The sequence below is a fragment of the Phaethon aethereus genome (genome assembly GCF_964289735.1).
Source record: "Phaethon aethereus genome assembly, chromosome: 3".
Lineage (NCBI taxonomy): Eukaryota > Metazoa > Chordata > Aves > Phaethontiformes > Phaethontidae > Phaethon > Phaethon aethereus.
The window spans coordinates 33,924,988-33,948,599 of NC_138576.1; the positions used below are offsets into that span (position 1 = coordinate 33,924,988).

The 23,612-nt window shown below is 38.2% G+C and overlaps 1 protein-coding gene across 1 annotated transcript in view; it reads right to left on the reverse strand.

Moving 5' to 3' along the window:
- The window catches only part of COL9A1 (collagen type IX alpha 1 chain), a gene marked incomplete at its 5' end in the record, with an annotated part of 71,125 nt that overhangs the window by 25,153 nt on the left and 22,360 nt on the right, over nucleotides 1-23,612 (reverse strand). The window contains 18 exons of the mRNA XM_081997839.1: nucleotides 162-215; nucleotides 322-375; nucleotides 1,190-1,234; nucleotides 2,336-2,389; nucleotides 2,615-2,668; nucleotides 2,786-2,839; nucleotides 3,019-3,072; nucleotides 4,646-4,699; nucleotides 6,115-6,168; nucleotides 8,496-8,549; nucleotides 12,147-12,200; nucleotides 12,426-12,482; nucleotides 12,596-12,628; nucleotides 14,318-14,371; nucleotides 15,859-15,912; nucleotides 16,227-16,250; nucleotides 20,948-20,983; nucleotides 21,617-21,670. Of these exons, the coding sequence (XP_081853965.1) occupies nucleotides 162-215; nucleotides 322-375; nucleotides 1,190-1,234; nucleotides 2,336-2,389; nucleotides 2,615-2,668; nucleotides 2,786-2,839; nucleotides 3,019-3,072; nucleotides 4,646-4,699; nucleotides 6,115-6,168; nucleotides 8,496-8,549; nucleotides 12,147-12,200; nucleotides 12,426-12,482; nucleotides 12,596-12,628; nucleotides 14,318-14,371; nucleotides 15,859-15,912; nucleotides 16,227-16,250; nucleotides 20,948-20,983; nucleotides 21,617-21,670 (897 nt within the window). The remainder of the gene's footprint in view (nucleotides 1-161; nucleotides 216-321; nucleotides 376-1,189; nucleotides 1,235-2,335; nucleotides 2,390-2,614; nucleotides 2,669-2,785; nucleotides 2,840-3,018; nucleotides 3,073-4,645; nucleotides 4,700-6,114; nucleotides 6,169-8,495; nucleotides 8,550-12,146; nucleotides 12,201-12,425; nucleotides 12,483-12,595; nucleotides 12,629-14,317; nucleotides 14,372-15,858; nucleotides 15,913-16,226; nucleotides 16,251-20,947; nucleotides 20,984-21,616; nucleotides 21,671-23,612) is intronic.

Here is a 23,612-nt window from a genome sequence, read left to right on the forward strand (position 1 = left end):
AGAGGCTGAAACAGTTAAAGAAAAGAGCATAAAAGAAAATTTACCTTAAAAATTAGCACTTGTGCTGAATAATATTTTTACCTCCTGGTTAGCTTCAGCAACCATAACTTGAGACACTGCAATATTACATACAGTCATTTAGAAATTTATTCAATACTTACTGGTGGTCCCTGGGGTCCTGTTGGACCTGCTTCTCCCTCTGGCCCCTGTTCACCCTGTTTTGGGGATAGGACGAATGCAACAAATTGGAAAAGGGTTTTTTTTGCACAATGCAAAACTTTTCATTTTTCTAGGTCTTTTGAATAAGATTAGTGATCTTACTTGTTTACCAGAATTTCCCATCAAACCTGGCACCCCAGGGGGACCTCTATTACCCTGTTGGGCAAAAGATGAAAAACATTAGCCAAGCCAATGATATCATTTTAAAACAAAAAAAAAAGGAAATCAATAAGGTCTTAAAAAAAAAAAAAAAAAAAATCAGCCTGTATTCACTTTTTAACTTCCACCTTTATTTTGGTTCTCATTTAACTTTCATCTAATTCCTTTTATCTAATTTTTCAAAAGCCCGATTTCAGTTATTTTGTTGTTTACATACTGACAAATCCCAAATAGACTTGATTGTTGCTCTCAAATCATGGGATAATGTCATTCCATATAATTTCACAAGAAATTCATGTCTCAATCTATTTTTCTTTTTTAATTACTTTGAACTAAACTCAAGCATTATTGTCCAAAACATTTGATAGTCTCAATCATACAGGTGTTTTTTTTTAAATTAACTGGAATTGACACTGCAATTTTGTGGTACATAAATAAAGATGACTATTTCTGTGATTCAATCAATTTAGGGTAGCTAAAAATATTATTCTTATTATGAGATCACTCATTTCAAACTGCAGTAAGGCATCCATGTCACATGCCTACTCTAGCAATGACTTCCACAAATTTAAAAGGAAAAGGCCTTTTTTTAGGTATTATTTAATGCCTGGAATCATGAAAACCACATCATGTAGCAAAAGAATCATATAAAAGCACAGGACTAGAGTTGATAAAAGAATACATTTAATTCTTTCAGGCAAAAGCTTGTCTCTTACCACCACAGAAAGTTAATATAATTTCACTGAATACTTTAAAACTTCATAAGCACAAATACAGTATTATAAGAAAGTTCGTCCTCAAGATGATTTACCTTTGGGCCAGGAATGCCTTTCACACCTGGAGAGCCTGGTAAACCCTGAAAGAATTAACATTTAAAGTGTACATTTGTTGTTAAGGGATTGAAAATGGTGTTAAAAAACATCTCTCATGTTAAAGTATTCCTAGTCCTTTTACTTGATATTGAAGCACCTCTTATCCAGTAACAGAACAAGCTTGAATTCTTTCTATTTATAAAGTAACAGATAAGAAGTATTATTCATACTTCATAAACTGACAAAAGGAGCATGGAAAAGTGAGGAGTTGTGGCTTTTTCTGGCTTAGACTAGAAATAGATTCTCAGTCCCAGTATTCTGAGACTGGAGGTAGAGAGTTTAACAGATACTTTTTGCATATATTTCATCCCCTCCTCACTTGTGTCCAATAGCCCATAGCAAGTATGCTTTTACCAAATTTTCTTCTGAGCTTAAGAACTCACTTCATATTAGACATTTACTTCTGTTTTAATACAGCTCCTTCACTATACACTCACAGCAATTACTCCTATAGAACAGTGTTTCAAAGAAGTTTTCATTTAGCCTTTGACAATTGGCACAGTTTTCAAACTTATTCAGTTAATGTGCAAGGATTATCTTCTAAAAGAGTTCATAAAGCACTACTGATTCCCTATAACTTCAGCACAGGGGATACAGTAAAAACTTCCCCCCCCCCCCGAAAGAAGCATGAGCGTAATGCACTCCAGATGTTCTGAGCAGAAGAGTGTCAAAAGGAGACGATTGTTCATCTAAGGTATGTTAGACTAGCAGGTCAGCTCTTCCAGCTCACCCTGGGTATAGGTTTGGCCCTAGTCAGTACAATGAGACCAGCTCCAATTGTGGTGTCACACCATAATATCCACAGGGTCTCAGATATGAGAAACCTTGAAAGAATTGCATACTGGCCACAAACGTTTTGTAAGACTGAGTTCCTCCCTACAGTACCATGAGGAGATTTAGGCTTTTGTTCAAAAGTTTCAGATACACATATCAGAATTTCCCCTTGCACTACACATACTCTTCCTGGGCCTTTTGTTTAGGTTTTCACTTAAATTACTTCAACATCAGCATCAAACTAACCTATATATGGCCTTTCTGTGGTTTGAAGAGAGCCTATCTTTCAAAGGTAAAATACCGGTACTTACTGGCAGTCCCTGAAGCCCTGCATCACCTGGAGCTCCGGGTTTTCCTGGTTCACCCTGAAAAACATTTGAAATTGCTACTTATGCAAATCAAACAAAAGGGAAAATTTTATTTCTGGAACACAAAGCTGGAGTACTTTTGGAATTGTAGGATAGGAAAGTTCATTCCATTACTCTCATAATGTGCATAAAGCCATGGGCAGTAGCACAATAAAAAGCCACAAATGAGTGAAGAAATCCAGGGCACTACTAAAGCTCAGATATAGGCCAACTGTGCCTTACTTTTGCTCCAGGCATTCCAGGGATCCCTTCCCGGCCATCAACTCCTGGTAAGCCCTTCAAAGAAAAAAAAACAGGAAAAAAAAAAATGTATTGTTGGAGAGATTTCACCTAAGCACTCTGATACACAAATTAGCATGACATCAAGTAAATGAAGAAATCAAATATACATACAGACTCTCCTGTAGGCCCAGGGAGACCATTTATTCCTCTTGTACCTTGAGGGCCCTAAGAATAATAATAATTTTAAAAAATGAAAATAAATTGAAATAGCAGATGGAAAGAATGTCAACACATGCCTATTCAGATATGCATTACTTTGAGAGTACCAATTATGCTGTACGTTTACATGGTATAAGCAACCAATGTTTGCAAGTCAACACGAGTTGAAATTTGTCTGTGCTCACCCTTTCTCCCTTCGGACCTGCCTCTCCCAGTGGACCTCTCTGTCCTTGATCCCCCTACAGGGGGGGGAAAAAAAAAAAAAGATTATGTTAGCAATAAAATCAATCAGAATAAACTTCCTTGTATTCACTAGCTAAAACCTCCAGTAAAACAACAAGAGTAAAACTCACAGTTGGTTAAAGCAGACATCTTAAACTCATACTATATTTAAAAATGCACCATCTTAAAACCGCAGCTGACAGCTACATTTTAAAAAACACAGCTCAAGCCATCCCCTAGGAATCCAAGAGCATCTAAGCAAAGGGTGTTGCACTCACTTCTTCAATCCATACAATTACTGGATATTCCAAGCATAAATTCCAGATGGGAGTGCAGGGAGCAGGGAAGAATTAAAAAAACCCCCCACACAAAAAAAAACCACCAACCTACAACACCACAAACAAAAGGCCACAAATTGCCCTGTACAGGTTTTGTTCCAATGAATGAATATTTTCCCATTTAAAACTTGAAAAATCCCAAGCCACCCTAATGCACAGCAGCACTCAGAAGAAAGAGGTAACAATAAAATACTAAAGAGGCTAAAATGTGTTCATCTACACCTTAGCTATGCTAAGGCACTTGGAGGGACTGGATGCCATCCAGAGGGATCTGGGCAAGCTCAAGGAATGGGCTCATGTGAAGCTCAGGAGGTTCAACAAGACCAAGTGCGGGGTCCTGTACCTGGGTCAGGGCAACCCCCAGTATCAATACAGGCTGGGGGATGAAGGGATCAAGAGCAGCCCTGCTGAGAAGGACTTTGGGTCATGGTGGATGAAAAGCTGGACATGAGCCAGCAATGTGTGCTCACAGCCCAGAAGGCCAACCATCTCCTGGGCTGCATCCAAAACAGCATGGCAAGCAGGGCCAGGGAAGGGATTCTGCCCCTCTGCTCTGGTGAGATCCCACCTCGAGTCCTGCGTCCAGCTCTGGAGCCCTCAGCACAGGAAAGACATGGACCTGTTGCCAGTCCAAGGTCCAGAGAAGGCCACAAAAATGATCAGAGGGATGGAACACCTCTCCTATGAGGACACGCTGAGAGAGTTGGTGTTGTTCAGCCTCGAGAAGAGAAGGCTCCAGGGAGACCTTCTTGCAGCCTTCCAGTACTTCAAGGGGGCTAATAAGAAAGATGGGGACAGACTTTTTAGCAGGGCTTGTTGCAATAGGACAAGGGGTAATGGTTTTGAACTAAAAGAGAGTAGATTTAGACTAGATAGAAGGAAGAAATTTTTCCCAAGGAGGGTGTTGAAACACTGGCACAGGTTGCCCGAAGAGGTGGTAGATGCCCCATGCCTGGAAACATTCCAGGTCAGGTTGGTCGGGGCTCTGAGCAACCTGATCTAGTTGAAGATGTCCCTGCTCACTGCAGAGGGCTTGAACTAGATGACCTTTAAAGGTCCCTTCCAACCCAAAGATTCTATGATTCTGTAATTCCTTGGGGACAGTAAGAGATTCTGGACTTGACATCACTGTCATATTTATTCAATAGACTTGGATTAATCAGAGGCTTTTCTGATTCACAGCCACAAAGTTTCAGGACTCTGAATCTAAGTAGACCCTGGGAAGTGTTTGGCTAACACACACTCTACTTACAGGTGCACCAGGAAGACCTCGAGGACCAGGCTCACCATCAAGTCCACGAGCTCCCTACAAAACAAGTAGATAATACAAGACATTAAAATTAAGGGCTGGAATACTAACAACTTATGCTCCCTGCAAATTCTTTACAGCTGAAATTTTTTTATAGCTCTAATTTTAAAAAAGAAAAAAAAAGAAACAACAAAAACATGAAGGAATTTTGGCAAGCTTTTTTTTAATACATTTTGGTTTTTGTGGAGTTATGAAAGCCAATATTTTTAACTATGGAAAAATGTCAGTCAAAAAATGACATTCAGTTCATTCTTTAAAAAAAAAAAAAATCAGACAGCAAAGAGGTAGACCGTTTCATGCTACTTCACAAAATGTCTGCGTCTTCCTTAACAAAACTATATTCTTTGCCAAATAATAGAACAGAATCAAAATGTGAAGAGAAATCATGAAGTGCAGTGCAGCTATTTTTATCATATACGTTGCAAGGAAACAATGCAATTGCTACCCTGTAAGTAATTTTAAATAGAGAGGGGAAAAAAAATATTTTCAATAAGATTTACAGAGAATAAGGATCTCCTTTGTCAAACAGATGTACTAAGTATTTCAAATAGACAAAACAGGACAAAAACATAGGCAAATAACTAGGAAGAATTAGAAGACACAAAAAAAGACAGAAAAGCAAAGTAAGATAATAATAGCTTAGCAAATGTGTCTAAGAGGTTAGGATGGATCATTCATTAAAAGATTCATAATCAGGACAAATTTGATGTTGTTTCTGAACATAGATGATCACAAAAAAATGTTTCTGTGATTTCATTTCTGGAGAAGGAAACAATGGCATGATTGCTACATTTTAGTCCTTCCAGAAATTGTCACCATATAGATTTAGCAAGATAATAAGAATAGAAATGTAACAGTCAGTTTTGAAATAACAGTTAGAAACACTTTGGTGAACAGCAGGAAAATTACTCAAAGTCAGAGCTCATATAGACATAAATCCCACTGGCAGCAATTTAAGACACAAAAGGTGCATGAGAAAGAAGGAATGGAAGAAGAACAAATGTTCAATAAAAAATCCTGACAAAAACCGGGACAGTGGAAGCAAAAGGCTTCAGGAAGATGCAAATCCCATGAGGGACTACTTAATAAATTTTAGCTTTAAATAAAACATGCTATAGTTTATAAATGCTGTAACTTGCTATCTTGCTAACTACATACTTGCACACATGCCAAGCTACTGTAAATCTGAGGATCAGAAGGAAAAGTGTGAAGAGTACGTGTACTTAATTAATCAGAAGGATCAAGCTGCCTTTCTTCCTAACTAGAAGTACAGTAGCTATGGAAATACCACTGATGGGAGAGAGAAAATGCAGGTTAAAAAAAAGAGAGAAATTTAAATAAGCTTTAAAAACATTCAGGGGTGCACATTTTATTAACCAGGCCATTTTATGGAAAGAAAGGTTAATACTCACTTTGGTACCTTTAGGTCCCATTATACCAGTTATACCTCTGATACCTAGGATGCCCTGAAAATGAAAAGTATATTCAAATTATGCTTAAATCTTTTCATCAGAACTGTCCTAGTTTTCAGACAGAAAACTCTGAGTTCTACATGCTTACTTTATGCTTATTTTACTATTTTCTTAGTATAAAAGGAGAAATCCAGCTATTTCTGTATTAGAATATTTAATTTATATGGTAATTTGCTATTTTACTAATTTAAGAATTTTTAAAACAATAACAAAACTATCAGGTTGAATTATGTGACCACAAATATGCCTTAAGCACTGAAAAAAACCCACTGATTTCTATTCTTGATTACCACAGAGCTGAAGCATTCTCCCTGTGCAGCTTGGGTGAGAGGAACACACGAAGGCCAGATTTGCAAAAGTGCTAAGTTGTCTTAAGTTGGGTGCAGGACAGGTGCAGGAGAAAGGTACCATGAGACTTTATAGAACTCTAGAGGTAGACAAAAGTGGGCAAGGTTTTTGAGAATACAAGTCCTAAATTTATATGCCCGCCACACCTGAGAGGCTGGACTGAATAGACATCCTAGTGCAGCAGGATGTATCATAACACCACCCCCTTCAAAACACAGTCTTGTGAAATATTTGGCTTCAATTTTTTCTCTTCCTGAGAGGCTGAAAGTATGTGACACGTCTCCTCAGCCACAATGTGTTTGTCCTGTAACAAGAAGAATGCACTACAGCTGTGTTAATGAAACAGCTACAGGCACTTAAATGCAGCATAGGCAAACCTACTCCTTAACCAGACTCTAGATGAGCAGCCCTTTTAACTGCTCCTAATGAAGTTAGATGGAATCTTGCACAGAACATTTAAAGCTTTTTCAGCCCAAAACATGAGAAAAATCATGATAATGCAACAGTGACCACAGCAGCCCAACAAGGGAGAGACCCACAGTCTAATTCTTGTCCCAGGATCAGAGATGGAAGTAGGCACATTGTAGTACCCACTACTTTCTATCAAAAGCAACACCTCTCCCAGAGGTAGCTATCTTATGCAAGTCTTTCTGTCAATGCATTACATAAGTGTTGAATTGTAGGTACTGCTGTGGAGACTGGATTCCTAATCACTTCTATGGATCTGAGCCTTACATTCCTTTATGTCAGACACACACAAGAAAATACAAGAGTCTACAGCCTCTCCATCTGTGTCTCTAAAGCATCGTCTATCCTCTTTTCCATAGGTTGTCTATCTGACATCACTTTCTTCATATTATGAATCCTACATTTTAATAAGCAAAAATTATTTTAAAGCTTGTTTGTAAGGCCATCAACTGGTGAAACAGTGAAGTGAAATGAGTAATGCATTTAAAAAAGGGGGGGGGGGGCAGGAAGTCAATCTCTAATTGGTTTTTAATTCCGCTGTGTTATTGCACAGTGATTAAAGAACTTTACCAAACTGAGTTAAATGAATTGGTCCCCACAGGCCTTTCAGACAGCAGAAGTTGCATCTTACACAAGTACTTTCTCTGCACCAGCATGCCAGGGATACTTTTTTCAGCATCAAACATAAGAATGATTACATCCTTTCCTTTACTTAGTCTCTGTTCTTTCCTTATCTTTCTCTAGTTCTAATCTGGAGATTTATGTTGTGTTATTAGACAACAATAATTCTTATAGAGAATATAATTCTTATAAAGAATTTTGTAATTAAGGATTTAGATGTCATGTGCATCAAAGGTAAGCTCCTGTATAACATCACATCTGGACACCAATGGCATTAAAGAAATAGTTTCACATCTAAGAAAATAAGCATAAGATCCCATCAGAAATTAAACTATAGACATTAAACCTGTTATGCCTATGATCATTTCTCTTACTTAGAATGACCATTTTATTCTGTTCCTTATTGTCTGTTCAGTTGTAGTAACCATAAGAATTGCTCCTCACAAGGAAACAAGCTGAGAAGGTGTGTGCCCACACAAGGTCAAGTGAAGCAGGACAAGAAAATAATTCCAAAATCATAGGTGTGATTGAAGGATGCTTCTTTGCCATGCAAAAATGCAAAAAACTTAAGGGAAAAAATTCCAACCAAACAAAAAAAAACTCACCAAACAACTTTTTGTACAAATTAAGCACAACACAACTTTTAGGACATTAAATACTTTTTAAAATAAACTTTTCCATAGAACTATTTTAGAGCTTAGTGCCAAGCGATAATGTAGCTTTTTGGAGGGATTTAAATAATTCTATTTTTACTCATAGACAATATGGCAGAATAAAGAGAAAGGTATGTGGAGATTTTACACTATCTGTTTTCTTACAATAATAAGAAAAGCTATGACATAATGAAGTAAGTGTATAACACTATTTAAAAGGAAATACTTTACTGGAGGGCCTTGAGCTCCCACTTCACCACTGGGTCCTTGGTCCCCTTCTTCACCCTGGGAAAGCAAAAGGAATACACCTGTAGCTAATCCATACCATGCCTATTGCTCTCTCACAGAATCACAGAATCATTAAGGTTGGAAAAGACCTTTAAGATCGTCAAGTCCAACCATCAACCCAACACCACCATGCCCACTAAACCATGTCCTGAAGCACCACATCCACACATTTTTTGAACATCTCCAGTGATGGTGACTCCACCACCTCCCTGGGCAGCCTGTTCTAATGCCCAACCACTTTCTCCATAAAGAATTTTTTCCTAATAGCTAGTCTAAACCTCCCCTGGCACAACTTGAGGCCATTTCCTCTCATCCTATCACTAGTTACTTGGGAGAAGAGACCAACACCCTCATCGCCACAACCCCCTTTCAGGTAGTTGTAGAGAGCAATAAGGTCTCCCCTCAGCCTCCTCTTTTCCAGACTAAACAACCCCAGTTCCCTCAGCCACTCCTCAGAAGACTTGTGCTCCAGACCCCTCACCAGCTTCGTTGCCCTTCTCTGGACACGCTCCAGCATCTCAATGTCCTTCTTGTAGTGAGGGGCCCAAAACTGAACACAGGATTCAAGGTGCAGCCTCACCAGTGCCGAGTATAGGGGCACGATCACTTCCCTACTCCTGCTGGCCACACTATTTCTGATACAGGCCAGGACGCTGGTGGCCTTCTTGCCCATCTGGGCACACTGCTGGCTCATATTCAGCCAGCTGTCAACCAGCACCCCCAGGTCCTTTTCTGCCAAGCAGCTCTCCAGCCACTCTTCCCCAAGCCTGTAGCATTGCATGGGGTTGTTGTGAGACAAGTGCAGGACCCTGCACTTGGCCTTATTAAACCTCATGCAGTTGACCTCTGCCCATCGATCCAGCCTGTCCAGATCCCTCTGCAGAGCCCTCCTACCCTCCAGCAGATCAACGCTCCCACCCAATTTGGTGTCATCTGCAAAGTCACTGAGGGAGCACTCGATCCCCTCATCCAGGTCATCAATAAAGATATTGAACAAGACCGGCCCCAGAACTGAGCCCTGGGGAACGCCGCTTGTGACCAGCCACCAGCTGGATTTAACGCCATTCACCACAACACTCTGGGCTCAGCCATCCAGCCAGTTCTTTACCTAACGAAGAGTAAACCTGTCTAAGCCATAAGCTGCCACCTTCTCCAGGAGAATGCTGTGGGAGACGCTGTCAAAGGCTTTACTAAAGTCCAGGTAGACAACATCCACAGTCTTTCCCTCATCCACTAGGCGGGTTACCTGGTCATAGAAGGAAATCGGGTTGGTCAAGCAGGACCTGCCTTTCATGAACCCATGCTGGCTGGGCCTCATCCCTTGGTTGTCCTGCATATGCCCTGTGAGCACTCTCAAGACGAACCACTCCATAATCTTTCCCGGTACCGAGGTCAGGTTGACAGGCCTGTGGTTCCTGGGATCCTCCTTCTGGCCCTTCTTGTAGATGGGCATCACATTGGCAAGCCTCCATTCTTCTGGGACCTCCCCTGTTAACCAGGACTGCTGATAAATGATGGAGAGTGGCTTGGCAAGCTCCTCTGCCAGCTCCCTCAGTACTCTTGGGCAGATCCCATCAGGGCCCATAGACTCGTGGGTGTCCAGGTGGCATTGCAGGTCCTTAACTGCTTCCTCCTGGATTATGGGTGGGTTATTGTGCTCTCCATCCCCATCTTCCAGCTCAGGGGGCTGAATACCCTGCGGATACCTGGACTGGCTATTAAAGACTGAGGTAAAGAAGGCATTAAGTACCTCAGCCTTGTCCTCATCCTTGGAGACAATGTTCCCCTCCATATCCAGTAAGGGATGGAGATTCTCCTTGGCTCTCTTTTTGTTATTAATTTGTTTGTAAAAGCATTTTTTGTTATCCTTTACGACTGTGGCCAGATTGAGTTCTAGCTGGGCTTTTGCCTTTCTAATTTTGTCTCTGCATGGCCTAGCGAGATCCTTGTACTCTTCTTGAGCTGCCTTCCCCTTCTTCCAAAGGTGATAAACTCTCCTTTTTTCCCCTGAGTCCCAGCAAAATCTCCCTGTTCAGCCAGGCCAGCTGTCTTCCCCACCAGCTCGTCTTATGGCACATGGGGACCGCCTGCTCCTGCACCTTTAAGATTTCCTTCTTAAAGACTGTCCAGCCTTCCTGGACCCTTTTGCCCTTCAGGATTGTCTCCCAAGGGACTGTCTCAACCAATGACCTGAACAGGCTGAAGTCTGCCCTCTGGAAGTCCATGGTAGCAGTTTTGCTGACCCCTCTCCTTACTTCACTCACAACCGAGAATTCTATCATGTCGTGGTCACTAAGCCCAAGACGGCCTCCGACCGCCACATCTCCCACCAGTCCTTCTCTGTTTGTAAACAGCAGGTCAAGCAAGGCACCTCCCCTGATCACAGGAAGTATATTTACTACTTACTGTTTTCTGTCACCATGTCATGCTTGAAGGAAATCCAAATGAAGTCACATTACTTCCTCAGAACATAGGCAGATACTTGTTTAGGTTCACATTCCATTTAACTATTAGTCAAAAGGGTAATTTCAAAGCAACCCCAGTATAAAGAAGAATAACAACATTTTACTCATAATCTGTCTTTTTTTCTTGACCTTAATCTCCTTCGGGTTTCTTGTTCTTTCAGACTAAAGTGTAAGGAAACTATGCTCATATATGTGAATGGACTGGATATGCTAGTAACTCCGCATCACAATACCACATTGCACTTCAGAATTTTTTGAAAATTAAAATGGTGAAATGCCTTATCTGGTCAAACTCCTCTCTCATACAATCATAGCACGCACTAATGGAACAACAGTACTTACTGCCAGTTTAATTTGCAAAAAGGGATTTTGGAGTATAAGACAGCTGCTCAGCATCCAGGAAAAAAATAGGTGAGTTGTTTCTAACAAATTAATATCCTTTCAATACCCTTAGGAATGGAGAGCAGGTTTTGGTTTGTTGTTTTTTTTTAAACTTTTCTCTGATATTTTTCCTCCAGCATTGAAGCATGGACCAAGGCAGTGTAAACCTTCTCAACATTTCTTACAAATATTTCAATATTAAACAAGGTTAATTCAAATAAAACAACTTAAAAGAGTTCACATTTCAGTCCTCAAGCTGAATCAGACTTGGCCTTTTTACAATAGTTATAATCTTTCTTTACCTATGAACTTACACTGTGTGCTTCCCCTCTCAAATACATTTTTCCCTCTCATTCTTCCTGTTACTACTCATCTGTGCTACAGAACAATTTACTTGGTAAATCCACAGAATTCTTCTGCATTTAAATTTTTGCAAGTTTTCTGATTAATAGGTTTTACTTCAATTTTTGCCATGACTTCCATAATAATTAAATTGAACTATCAAAATAAAAAGCAAGAGCAGTATGACTTCTGCATCATAATAAATACAGAGTACAGGTGAATGAAGAATAGAGATATGCCTTTGGTTACCCTGGGGCATTATGATACATAGTATCTCTTCATGAATTCCAAAAAAACAGTTAACAGTTTAACAAAATATGATACTATTTTTGAAGAAGAGGCCAAACTACTATTAGTTCGCAAAAAAAAAAAACCAACCAGCAGTTTTTTCTCTCTTTTTTTTTACCTTATAACCTTGTTTTCCTGGTTCACCAGACTCTCCTTTTGAACCTTTCTGTCCCTAAAGTAAATGAAAAAAACAAAACAAATAAATAAAGATTATTCAAAATTAAAATACTGAGTTTTGCGTAACAGACACAGATTCCTCAGAACTACTCATCCACACTGATGTAATGTTTTTTGAAATTAACAGTGAACTGCCCTTTTGTCAAGACAGCAATTACCCTCCCTAGTGCTTTGAGACAGTATCTCTGTAAGGAATGCTTGAACAAACAGATTCTCTTACCTTCATTCCCATTAAGCCAGCATGTCCTGGGCGGCCAGGTGGACAAGCACTGGGACACTGCAAAAGCACCACATAGTTAATACCCCATGGGTTGAATAAGGTTGTCTGAGATTACTTAAAAAAAACCCAACACCACACCAACAAAAAAAACCCATGGATAACTATCTTACCAACGGGTCACCATCTTGCAGGCCAATTGTTCCCTAAATTAAATGAAATTAATCAAAGTCAGTAAAAGATAAATAACCAGACCTGACTCATTAGACAAAACAGAAAATACTACTATCTCAAACTGGAATCAGAAGTATAATCAACCAAAAGGTCCCTGACATGAAAAGCACCTAAACTGTAGGATTTTATTGTAGGACTGCAGGTACCTGCAAAACCCTGTCCTCTTAACTTAGATCAACTTTTCTGAAAAATAATTTATTTTTTTAAGCCATGTAAAACATATTTTCTATTAAATATAGAGCAAATATATCCAAATGCCATGAGTTTCCAACAGAACCCAAGACAATTTCTCCAATAATAACTTTAATTTTCCAACTTACTACCATTCAGCAAAAGATTCAGATCTTTACAAAGAAAATGATCTTCTCACAATGCAAGTATTGGTAGACAAGTGAAATGTCTGGCAGTTAACAGAATTGCAATAAACTAGAGATCAGTGTACAACAAGATGGACTCAGCAGGGGGAAGGCCATTCTTCATATTAAATCAAACACTTGGTGGAAGCTAAGGGGAGGCTTATGAGGCACGACAGGGAGAAATACGATTTCACAGAGGCAGCTGGATTCTCTGAAGCCCAGTGGGAGGGAGCACACTGTTTCAGAGAGAAGCACAGGGGAGTATAAGTAATGAGCTGGTCTCCTTGTACAAAGAAGGATTTTAAAAAAGATGAGGGTATGTTTGGGTCCATAATGTCATCATCTGGAGTGGGATTGTGGCACTCAGAAACCTAAAAAGGATAAAACTGTCAAGGAATAGAAGCAGCATATGCCATTATTGAGAATTCATTTTTACTTTTTCCTAAATACTCTTCTCCACTTTACCATTCACATTTTTTACAATGCCTCTGCCAGTTCTCTGGCAACTTTCATGAAAACAAGAAAGATGGCATAAATAAAGCATATGGATTTAGGGTCTGTTCAGCAGAGGAACAATACAGCTTTTAAAAAGACATTAGTATGGCACATGTCTCCCAGTGGTTTGCATTTCACAGCACCCAGCCTCTGATGTGTCTGTTAAACACTCCATTTTATCTCTCTGGGCAGGTAAATAGCCAGAAGAAAAAGGCATAACACACATCCCTCCTCCCAAGAAGCTCAAAGAAGATAACCATTCCCCTAGAGAGGCAAAGCACTGGTGTAAAGCTTCTACCCCTTGCAAGGAGCAGGCCTGGTTGCAAGAAAGACGTTAGAACTTAACCCGCTTGGGAGCATATATTTCTGGATCATGAGCAAAATATTAAATTTTTCTCCTCCTAACAGAGAAAAGTCTACCTCTGCTGAAGTACTACTGGTTATGTCCAACAAAGACTACATTTACAATAATACTAGAATGCACAGGGAAACTTAAAACCTGTAAAACTTACAGTTTAAGACCATTTGTAGAAATGGGAAGACATCATGACAGAAGTTACAGCGTTTGCATTTCAAATTATCTTTTATAACCATAAAGACTAGAATTTTGCTTTCCAAGTGAAAGATCAAATGTTGATATGATTCAATGAGTTATATCTCAGACTTTGAATACAAGCCTCTAGACTTTATTTATGAATTAATATAGCCTGCTGAAATCCTAGAGTCAGTATGCAGCTTGAGGAGAAGTTTTGTTCAAGCAACAACAATACCTAATTTAGATATTAGCACATATTAAAGGCAATCACTCACCCGAGGACCTGGTGGTCCTGGTGGTCCTGGTGGCCCTCTTTTTCCAGGATCTCCCTGAAAAATGGTAAAGTAATTTTGTTGATTCATAGTAATAATAAAAACCAGCAGGTACATATTCATACCACATAAAAACAGTGAGAAATTAAGTAGTTACAGAAGGATGGGTTAGGTAGCCAATTAAAACCTAAACCCACAACATGGCTCCCATTGTAGAATGGGAAAACCCATTTAGTAGAATAGAGGCCATGTTGTGGAATAGGAGTCACAAAACCCAAAAAATTTTCAGCTGCTTTAGAAAGCTGAAACATCTGACCACAGGATCATCTATCTATGCACTCCTGTCTCACAATTGCCAATTAAGTTCTGAATTAAAAGAATCCTAGTAACTGGCAAAAATGCCCAGAGAGGAAAAAAAAACCCTTTTTCAGAGGCAAAGATGAATTTACCAAGTTAGAATGTTCTCCTGTTTGTGAAGTTTTGATATCCAATACTTTCAGAAATAAAGATAACACAGAACATCTCCAAATTATTTTTTCTGAATGCTTTTAATTAAAATAAATCTAATATTCTGACAGGGACCACCTTTTAACTTAATATTGTCATTTCAATATTATGTTTGATATGAAATTAGCAAGATGAATATAGAAAAACTATTCACTAATTCACAATGCATGAGCTGTAAAGCCATATGTTTAAAAACATTAAAAAAGGAATATTTCTTTTATACACAATGTACAATTACATTGTGGGACTCTATCACAGTGTGTTGTGGAGGCCCGTGATATAAATGGATTCAGAAAGGAACTGACTGCATTAATGGAGAATAGGCTCATATACAGCTTTTGAAAAAGGCAGCACAGATGCCATTTATATGACTGGGTGCAACGCACAGGGAGAGGCATGCACTAAAAATTAGACTTCATTAAAAAAATTTTAATGCTATTTCAGATTTCAAATAAAAAATTAACAATTGGTTTTAATTTGCATTTCAGTGGTAAAGTATGGAGTCAAAATATGACTACACTGAAACTGAGTGCACAGTTTAGCAGTAAGATCAGTAGATGGAGTCACACTTAAAATGAGACTAAGAAGAAATACTGAATTACCAAGTTCACTGATATGCAAATGGAAAACAGAAATAGTATGCAGGCATGTATCATAATGTATATGTGAGAAGACAGGAGTAAAGGTCCGCATGTAATGTTAAGTTTTACATTTCCTGTATTTCTGGCAGGTTTGCTTTTTGATTTTAGCTTTCCTTGAATAAGAGGAGAAGTAGAGTATAAGACACTACATGAAACATTTAATTCTATTCTAGTGGGTGGCCCTGATTTTGTGCTATTAATTGTTCCTTATTTCTGATGAGCTTCAAATACAATCTTTCCTCTACCAGTGACCACAGTAGAGGAAAAAAAAATGTTTTCAAGTGCTGTTATAACCCAAATACTGTTTAGACAGCACAATAATTACTCATTTTTTCTCTAAGTACCTTCTAGCAATTGAATAAACCTACATTTTTTAGCAAGCATGGTAGTACTTACAGGTGGACCAGCACGACCTACTTCCCCAGGAAGTCCTGCTGCACCAGCTGGACCCTATAACAACCAAATTAAATAGTATTTTTAAACCATACAATACCTCTATAAGAAGCATCCAAGGAGTGAGAACATGTAATTCTCTCAAACAACAAACTATGCCTTCAGACACCAGTATTCTTGCCCCATATACCATAAACCTAAGCAACATTTGGTAATAGCTGAAGAAAGCATACATAATAAGCATAGAACATCAGGATTAAAACAGTTTCTTTTTTCACTGAATTACTTTTTAGTACAGTATAACAGCTTTATTGACTATTTAAACAGATACATTAGACAGTATATTTGTGAATTGTAAAAATGATACTTACAGGTGGTCCAAGAAGCCCCTTGCCCTGTGAAACATGAAAAAAAGTCAGAAATGTGGGGAAGGTACCACACCTAGTCAAGCTGTTTGCCAAGAACAAAGTATTTAGGATAAACAGGTACAAAAAAAACCTGATGTTTGATTATGCAAAATCATTTTGAAAACTTAGCTAATGTAAAATATCAATTTTATTATTAGGTAATCAATATCAGGAGAAATTAAATTATTGTCTTGCAGTAGCATTTGTTTACACATATCTACAAACACATATAATTCCACAAAGGAATGAAGACATTAAAGCCTTTGGGTTTAGCTAATTATCAAGTACCATAATAAACATATCTATTCTATAATCATTTCTTTCTAACAGTGCATCTAAATAGACAATAAAAGATTTTTTTTTTTCCCCAGTGCTTCTCCAAGGTCTAAATCCATTAAACTAGCACTCCCCAGTAATCGGAAAGAATACTGAACTACTCCTGTTTATGTTTTCCATCGGGATTGCTCTGAATCATTCTAATGAGGAGTGTCCAAGATACATATTTGTTTCTGCCTATTTGGACAATACACACCCTCTAATAAAAAAGATCCCTCAGTCTTGCATTTCTAAAGCAAATGGATAATTTCATGGAAAACAGTATCAATGATATGTGTGAAACACTGGCATATAAAATCACATACTTAAATCTTCAGGAGATTTGATGTAATAAAGCACCTGGGCTGAGTGGATTGTATCTGCAAGGTTGTCTTTAGAAAACTTGGTAAAACACAGGGAAAATTGCAAGCATCTGTCAGAGTCATTCCATTTTAACCATTCAATACACAGCAGAAAGTAAATTTTTTCATCTTGCATAACCTACATAATTCCTTTGCTATTACTTAACACTCCCTTGCTGCAATTCATTATATTATACATGCCTATATTTAACTATGCAAATCAAACTTTCACTGCATCATATATCTGATAGTATAATATCACCTGCCTCTGAAAGAAGGAAACCAACTACTTGCACATTCCCTTTGGAGTACCCCTTGCTAATGCACCCCTAACAGTGGCAGGGAAAGCCAGTGATATCAAAAGAAGCAGCTGCAGCTACTGTGTCCAGCCCACACACAGGCCCAGGAGAAGCCAAGTCTCCTCCCTCTGCCCATTCCATTGCATCTCCTCACCCTTCTACTTAGGGTTTCCAGAAGCAGGGGCTGTCCCCCAGCAATCCACCTTGCCCAGCTACTCCACCCTTCTGGCCATGAAGTCCCTGCAAGCAGACCAAGTTGGGGAGTTGAGAGCTCCAGGGCAATCAGCTGCTAAGGACTTACACAGAGCAGGTAATGACACCAACCAGCTGCCCATGTTCCTGCCTCTGCTGTGTCCTAGAGGGGAAGCCTCTCCACACAGCCTGGGACTGTGGCCTTACCTACCCAGATGCCTGCCACCTGCTTTGGAGGTGCTTATCTGACCCATGGAGCACATGGAGTGCATGGGCACGGGCAGTAACCCATGGGCTACAACCACCTGGTTCAGAGACAGTCACCCTGTAGATCTGGTAAGTACCTCCACATTGTCAATGTGGACCTGCTGCCATGCACTACAAAGAGACACAAACCAGTATTTGCATGTGTACCCTGTGCCAGAATCTGTGCTTTAGTAGATATTAAAATATTTTAAATTTGTCTAACACTAAATACACACAATCCTACCCATATGTTACATCTGCAAAACACTAGCAATATATCAGCTAATAGCAAAGTTAGAGGGAACTTAACAGATAGAGAAGGGACTGAATGTAGCAGTCGCAAGTCCATTTACCGGGGCCAGAACAGAGGCATCAGCATATTTGGTGGAAAGTTACTTGACTTAATCAGAAGTATTCTACTAATTTTGTAAATGTCATTTAAGATACTATCTGCAAAAGAGATGAGACAAAGAAAATAAATTAAAACTAAATGGTGAAGCAGGAAAAAGTAGAGGAAAGAACAAGTAAGAGAAGATAACTAAATGTTGCCAGGATACATTCTGGGGAAAAAGGGGTGACAGAAGCAGAAAAGCAAATGCTGTATATAAAACTTTATGTATTTAGCATTTTTTCTTTCAGTTACCCTGAAGTCCTAACTTGGCCAGTAAATTCCACTGGTTGACCTTGAAAAACAGTGGTAATATAAAACTAATCAGTGTTGTAGCCAAGGCCTCTGACTCTCTGCACTGAGCATTTTAACAACTTAAGGTTTTTTTGTGAGAAATGTCCAGAGACTACTCCATTTGCAAAAGGCCACTGACTGAATTCAAAGCAGTGCATAATTACACCTGAATACTCAATCAATCATGTAACTATATGCAGACTCATAACTGTCTATGTTTCAAGTAAATGAGGTCTCATCGATCAAAGCAAGGACCTGCGAAGGTTAAACAGCCCCACTACTTCACACTTGTAGCAAGAGCTCAAAAAGTCTCTGAATCTGAGAATTAGAACCATCACACTCCAGCACTACCACTCCTATCCTTATTTTTTTTTTAATTATGTTTTGTTACTCTAAGTTTAATCTCACTAAAAGTGAAATGACCAGTATTGGCCATTTTGAGAGACTTCCACTAACTGCTCTACTTCTTCAGCTGCTTAAAGCCATTCATCAAAAAGAAAGCCTGTATAAATGGAATTTCCCCAAGAGATTTATTCTGAGCATTAATCTTTCCATATGGATTCAGCACATATGGGTTAACAACCATGGAGCTAGAAAATCAAACACTAGGCTTCTTCCTAAAATGTGAGGTCTAAGGATTAACCTTAACCTTAGTAATTACAAGGGTAATGACACGAGGTGACTAAGTATATCCATCTTTTCTTTACCTTTAAATAACTAAGAATTCTCATTTCCTCATTATAAATATTCCTGCAGATTCACCTTTAAATATAAGGTCCAGTTGCATATTAAACAGAGGTAGAACAACTCCAAAGGCAATCCCTACTGAGGTTCACTGAAGCGTTATCAGCTTAAGACTGAAAGTCTCAGAGAAGAAAAAAAAAAAAAAAAAAAATCACTAAACTTTGAACAATGGTCCAAAACCTCATCAGATTTATTGCTTTTGCAGTCTCAAAATATAATCACAAAAGACCTGAATCAGGTAAGTGCTGCTCTGAACAGAATCAGCATTCTACCTTGACAAGTTGGTCCAGTTTGCTCCTTTCCCATAGTAACATTTCCACTTCTAAGTTGAGATTAACCCTCTTTACGTATATTTTATATACCCACTTTTTCCAAAGGCTCTTAAATTATTCAGCCTCATGTTAGTCTGTTAACGGTGAGGTAAAATCATGTATATATTCCCCAAGTCAGTTTTTATTTCAGTTGACAAGCTAAAATACTACAGTATTTTAACTTAGTATTTCAGTAATTCAGTTTAAATTCCTAATTTTTTCCTCTCCCATAGTTGTTCTTTTCATGTACACTTATCTGACAGAGGTAAGCTATCTCTTCATTCCAGCTACACATTTTAAAATGCATTGCAAACAACCCAGAAATTATTTCCCCCATTCACTGACAGCAAAAAAGGAAATCAACAACAACAACAAAAACAATCACACAAAACCCCCAAACCTTTAACAGAAAAATGTAGGGCTTTCAGTCTACCTAGAAGCTACCTCAGTTCTTCTATTTTCAGTGACTAAATTTAGCTCGTATATTAAGTCTACAGATTGATAAGCCATTATATAAGTATTAACTGTTTTCCAGATTTTCAGGTAAGAAACAGCACACACAAAAATTAAATGCAAGTGTCCACATAGAATGATTCATCTTAAGTTTGAACATGGCTGTAATGTAACATTTCACAGAATAGCATTGTAATTTCCTCTCTGGCCAAATATCAAAATGATTGCTCAATAGAAATCCAATGAAAGTTAATGGAACATGGTCAAAAATACAAAGATATATCAAAGACACAGAATTTCACAGCAAGGAGTGTTATATTGGAATATAATGCCTCTTCTATTTAATTGCAATAATTTCCCAAAAATTAATCTAATTTTTAATTATATTTTAATTATGTGCAGCCCTATTACAATTTCATGCCAGTCATCTTGTTCCATTACTCATTTTCCTTGAGGTTTTTTCTGGTTTCCTAGATAAACTAAGTTTTTACAATGCCAACCATCATTTACCTATTCAACCCTGCAAAATGCCTAAAATTCACAATTATTTTCAGCCCCCGAAGACAGATGCTAAATCCATCTGCATGCCAGCTGGACCAGTACTCTTCGCACATCCTTTCTCATATTTTGCCTTGTTTTCACATGGAACAGCACAGGAGGTCCCATAGAGCATTTACACTTCAGTGATCCCATCTAAACACATGGCAAGGAGCTGAAACAGGAATAACTGTAGGCTAACTTACACAAATAAAACATGGGCTTTTCTGTCTCTACAGCATTTTCACAAAGAGACGGAAAATAACGGTATGCATCTAAAACTTGCGATCACTTCACACATGTTCCTTTCTTTTCTACATCATACAAACCAAACATATCCTTTCGGTAATATCTGCACAATTCCATGAATATCTGCACGAACTAGACAAAAAGGTTCCTTAATGTACTATCTTAATATCTTAGCAGTTCTTTGAAACCTCAGAAATAGTTTCTGGCTTTTCTTCACTACATTTAATGGTAAGAATCCATCATATTGACACTTAAGGTCTAAAAAGCCTCCTCATATACTAAATGTATTACTTACCGGAAGTCCACGAGCACCTGGCAGTCCTGGCTCACCCTTTAAAAGATGAAAATGGAGTTTTTCAAGAGGCATTGGCATAAAGTTTTGTAAACAACTTACAGGAAGATGCTCTCATCTTTTGGAAGGTATCATTTAGTGGACATATTCTGCAAGTATTATTCACTTCATTAACACTATGTTGGTTTCAGTGAGACTTGATAGAAAGGAGACATTTCCTCAATATTAAACAGATACAACCTCAGGTCTTTCTCTCCCCCCAAAAAATAATTCAAACACACTGGTTACTCTGACTTCTGATGTATATTTCATTTGCCTGATTGCTGATGAAGTCAGGTTTCACTGTTCTGGTCCCACTGCGTATTACTATGACATAATTACAGTACAACAAGATGGAAAGAGCCTCACCATTACTGAATAGGCTCAATTTTAACGTCATCCGCCATTAATGGCATTAACCAACATTAATGCCACCATTCCTTACTGCTGGCTGGGGGGAAATGGAAGTTGTTTTGTACTGTGTGAAAAAGGCCTGTGTGAAAAGGATCTGTATTCTACAGATGTTTTAATAATGTAAGAAAGGATGCAGCATCTCATTAGTTGCACAGAGACAAAGAAAAATTCTTCTTAAAAAAAAAAAACACATCATTTCATGCATAATTTTGTTCTTACCTTCTGTCCTTTTGGTCCTGTGGCTCCACGTGAGCCATCAGGTCCTGTGAATCCCTTTGGAAGTAATGTATACAATGTTAATGCAAAGGTTACATTGTTTTCTTAATCACAATGGAAAACATTCTAGACATAGAAAAATTAAGCTATTGAGATAAGTAACTGCAGGAGACTTACAATTCAAGCGCCTCTTTACATGTACATATAGAACTGCCCAGGTTCAAAGTACTAGCTTCTGTTGACAAACACCAGTGCCTGTGATATGTGCCCTTCAAAAATTATTCAGTTAGATCACAATTAAACTCAGCACATGATCTTACATATCTTATTTCCTTTCAGTGGGAGATTGATGAATTTAGTTAATGGCTCACGTTAAAAACAACAACTGTCAGTGTTTTCCATTTCAAATAAATCATTCAAACAAATTAAAAAAAAAAAAAAAATCAAGAAAGCTACCAGGCTGGATTTGAGGTTAGTCTTTGAACAACACTTGTCTATCTGGCTAAATTTAAAAAGCAATCATGATATTATAACTATAAATTAATCTGGAGTTCTTTCATTTTCTTTTGTTTCCAAAATTTTAACCAGCTTATATGGCTTAGAAATTTCCCGATACCCGTAAGAAAAGCCTTGCTTTTACTTTTGTCCAATACTTTTCTTTCTTTGGTATACTTCCAGCAATTTAGTGTTCACCCAAAGGAATGTTTTCTCTGATAATTTGCTTTCAAAAGCTTACATGATCATTACAGGCAATTACTGTACAGTATCTTTACTCAGTCTATTAAACCTGACACTGAAATAGTTTGTGAAAGAAAAATGAGATTTAAAAAGTCAGAGCTGCCTCACCAATTAAATACGGAAGAAGGTATTATAAATCTAAAACCTCAATTAAAAGTTGAATGCACAGTGGGAGTACAATAATGTCCCATGTTTTGTCTTCAAAAGAAAATAAAAAAGTTCACCATTTCAGAACACACTATTCTAGCATTACAGTTTCACTCATACGCTAATATGAAGGAATAGGCAAGTGCAAACAAATACCAAAGGCTGAACTGAGTTTAAAACATTCTGTTTCATCTGATTGTGTTACCATGAATTCTGGCAAGGAAAACAAAACCATGCCTTGCCTTAAGTGAAAATTTTAAGAGGCAATGATTTTTAAAAATCTGCTTATGGGTTTTTGACATGTACAAATGGGTTGTGGCCCTATATTGTCTTCATAAAAAAAATGAAGTTGTATGAGATATCACTCATGGCAAGCCCATTTCCTCTTATAGATTTGAAATTTGAACAGTTTAACTAACACCTGTTTCAGCTCCATGTCCACTAGATCTCTTTTCAAAAGCAAATAAAAATTAACCTTTGACAGTATTGCAATCTTCAATAAATAGTAGGCTTTTTCATTTGTACAATATTATGTAATATACTAGTTTGTTGTATATAATCTTCATTTTTGACATTTTAAATTATAAAAATATTCTACCACTTACATAAATTAAACATAAGCTTGCCTACCTCCCGGCATAAGATCTAAATACTAATGCAACAATCTTGCTTCATAGTAAGAAATGCTTTCAAACACTGCTCTCGAGGGAAATATGAAGAGTTCCCCCAAACTGTATGAAGGTGGTTTTATTGCCATTAATTTATTCAAGAGATACAACCTAACAGGCCTTCAACACTAGATGATGTTGAAACTTTATTCTTCTATATTGTTTTCCACAGCGAAGGTAAGATACATCAGCAGGTACTGCTCTGCAGTGGCTGAAGTGTGGGAGATTTTGGGTTTGTTTCTGGTTTATTTTAATAACACGTCAGTGTAACATCAGGCCTACAGGGCTGATCTGATTTTTTTTTCTTCCTATTTTCTTGGGGAAGACGACCTAAAATTGCTAAAAACAACCCCTCCACACACCTCCTTCAGGCATTAAACACCAGCTGCCCAGAGGAGGCCGGCCCGCCCTGCCCACGCGCGGCAGGTGACCGTTAGGCGACAGCG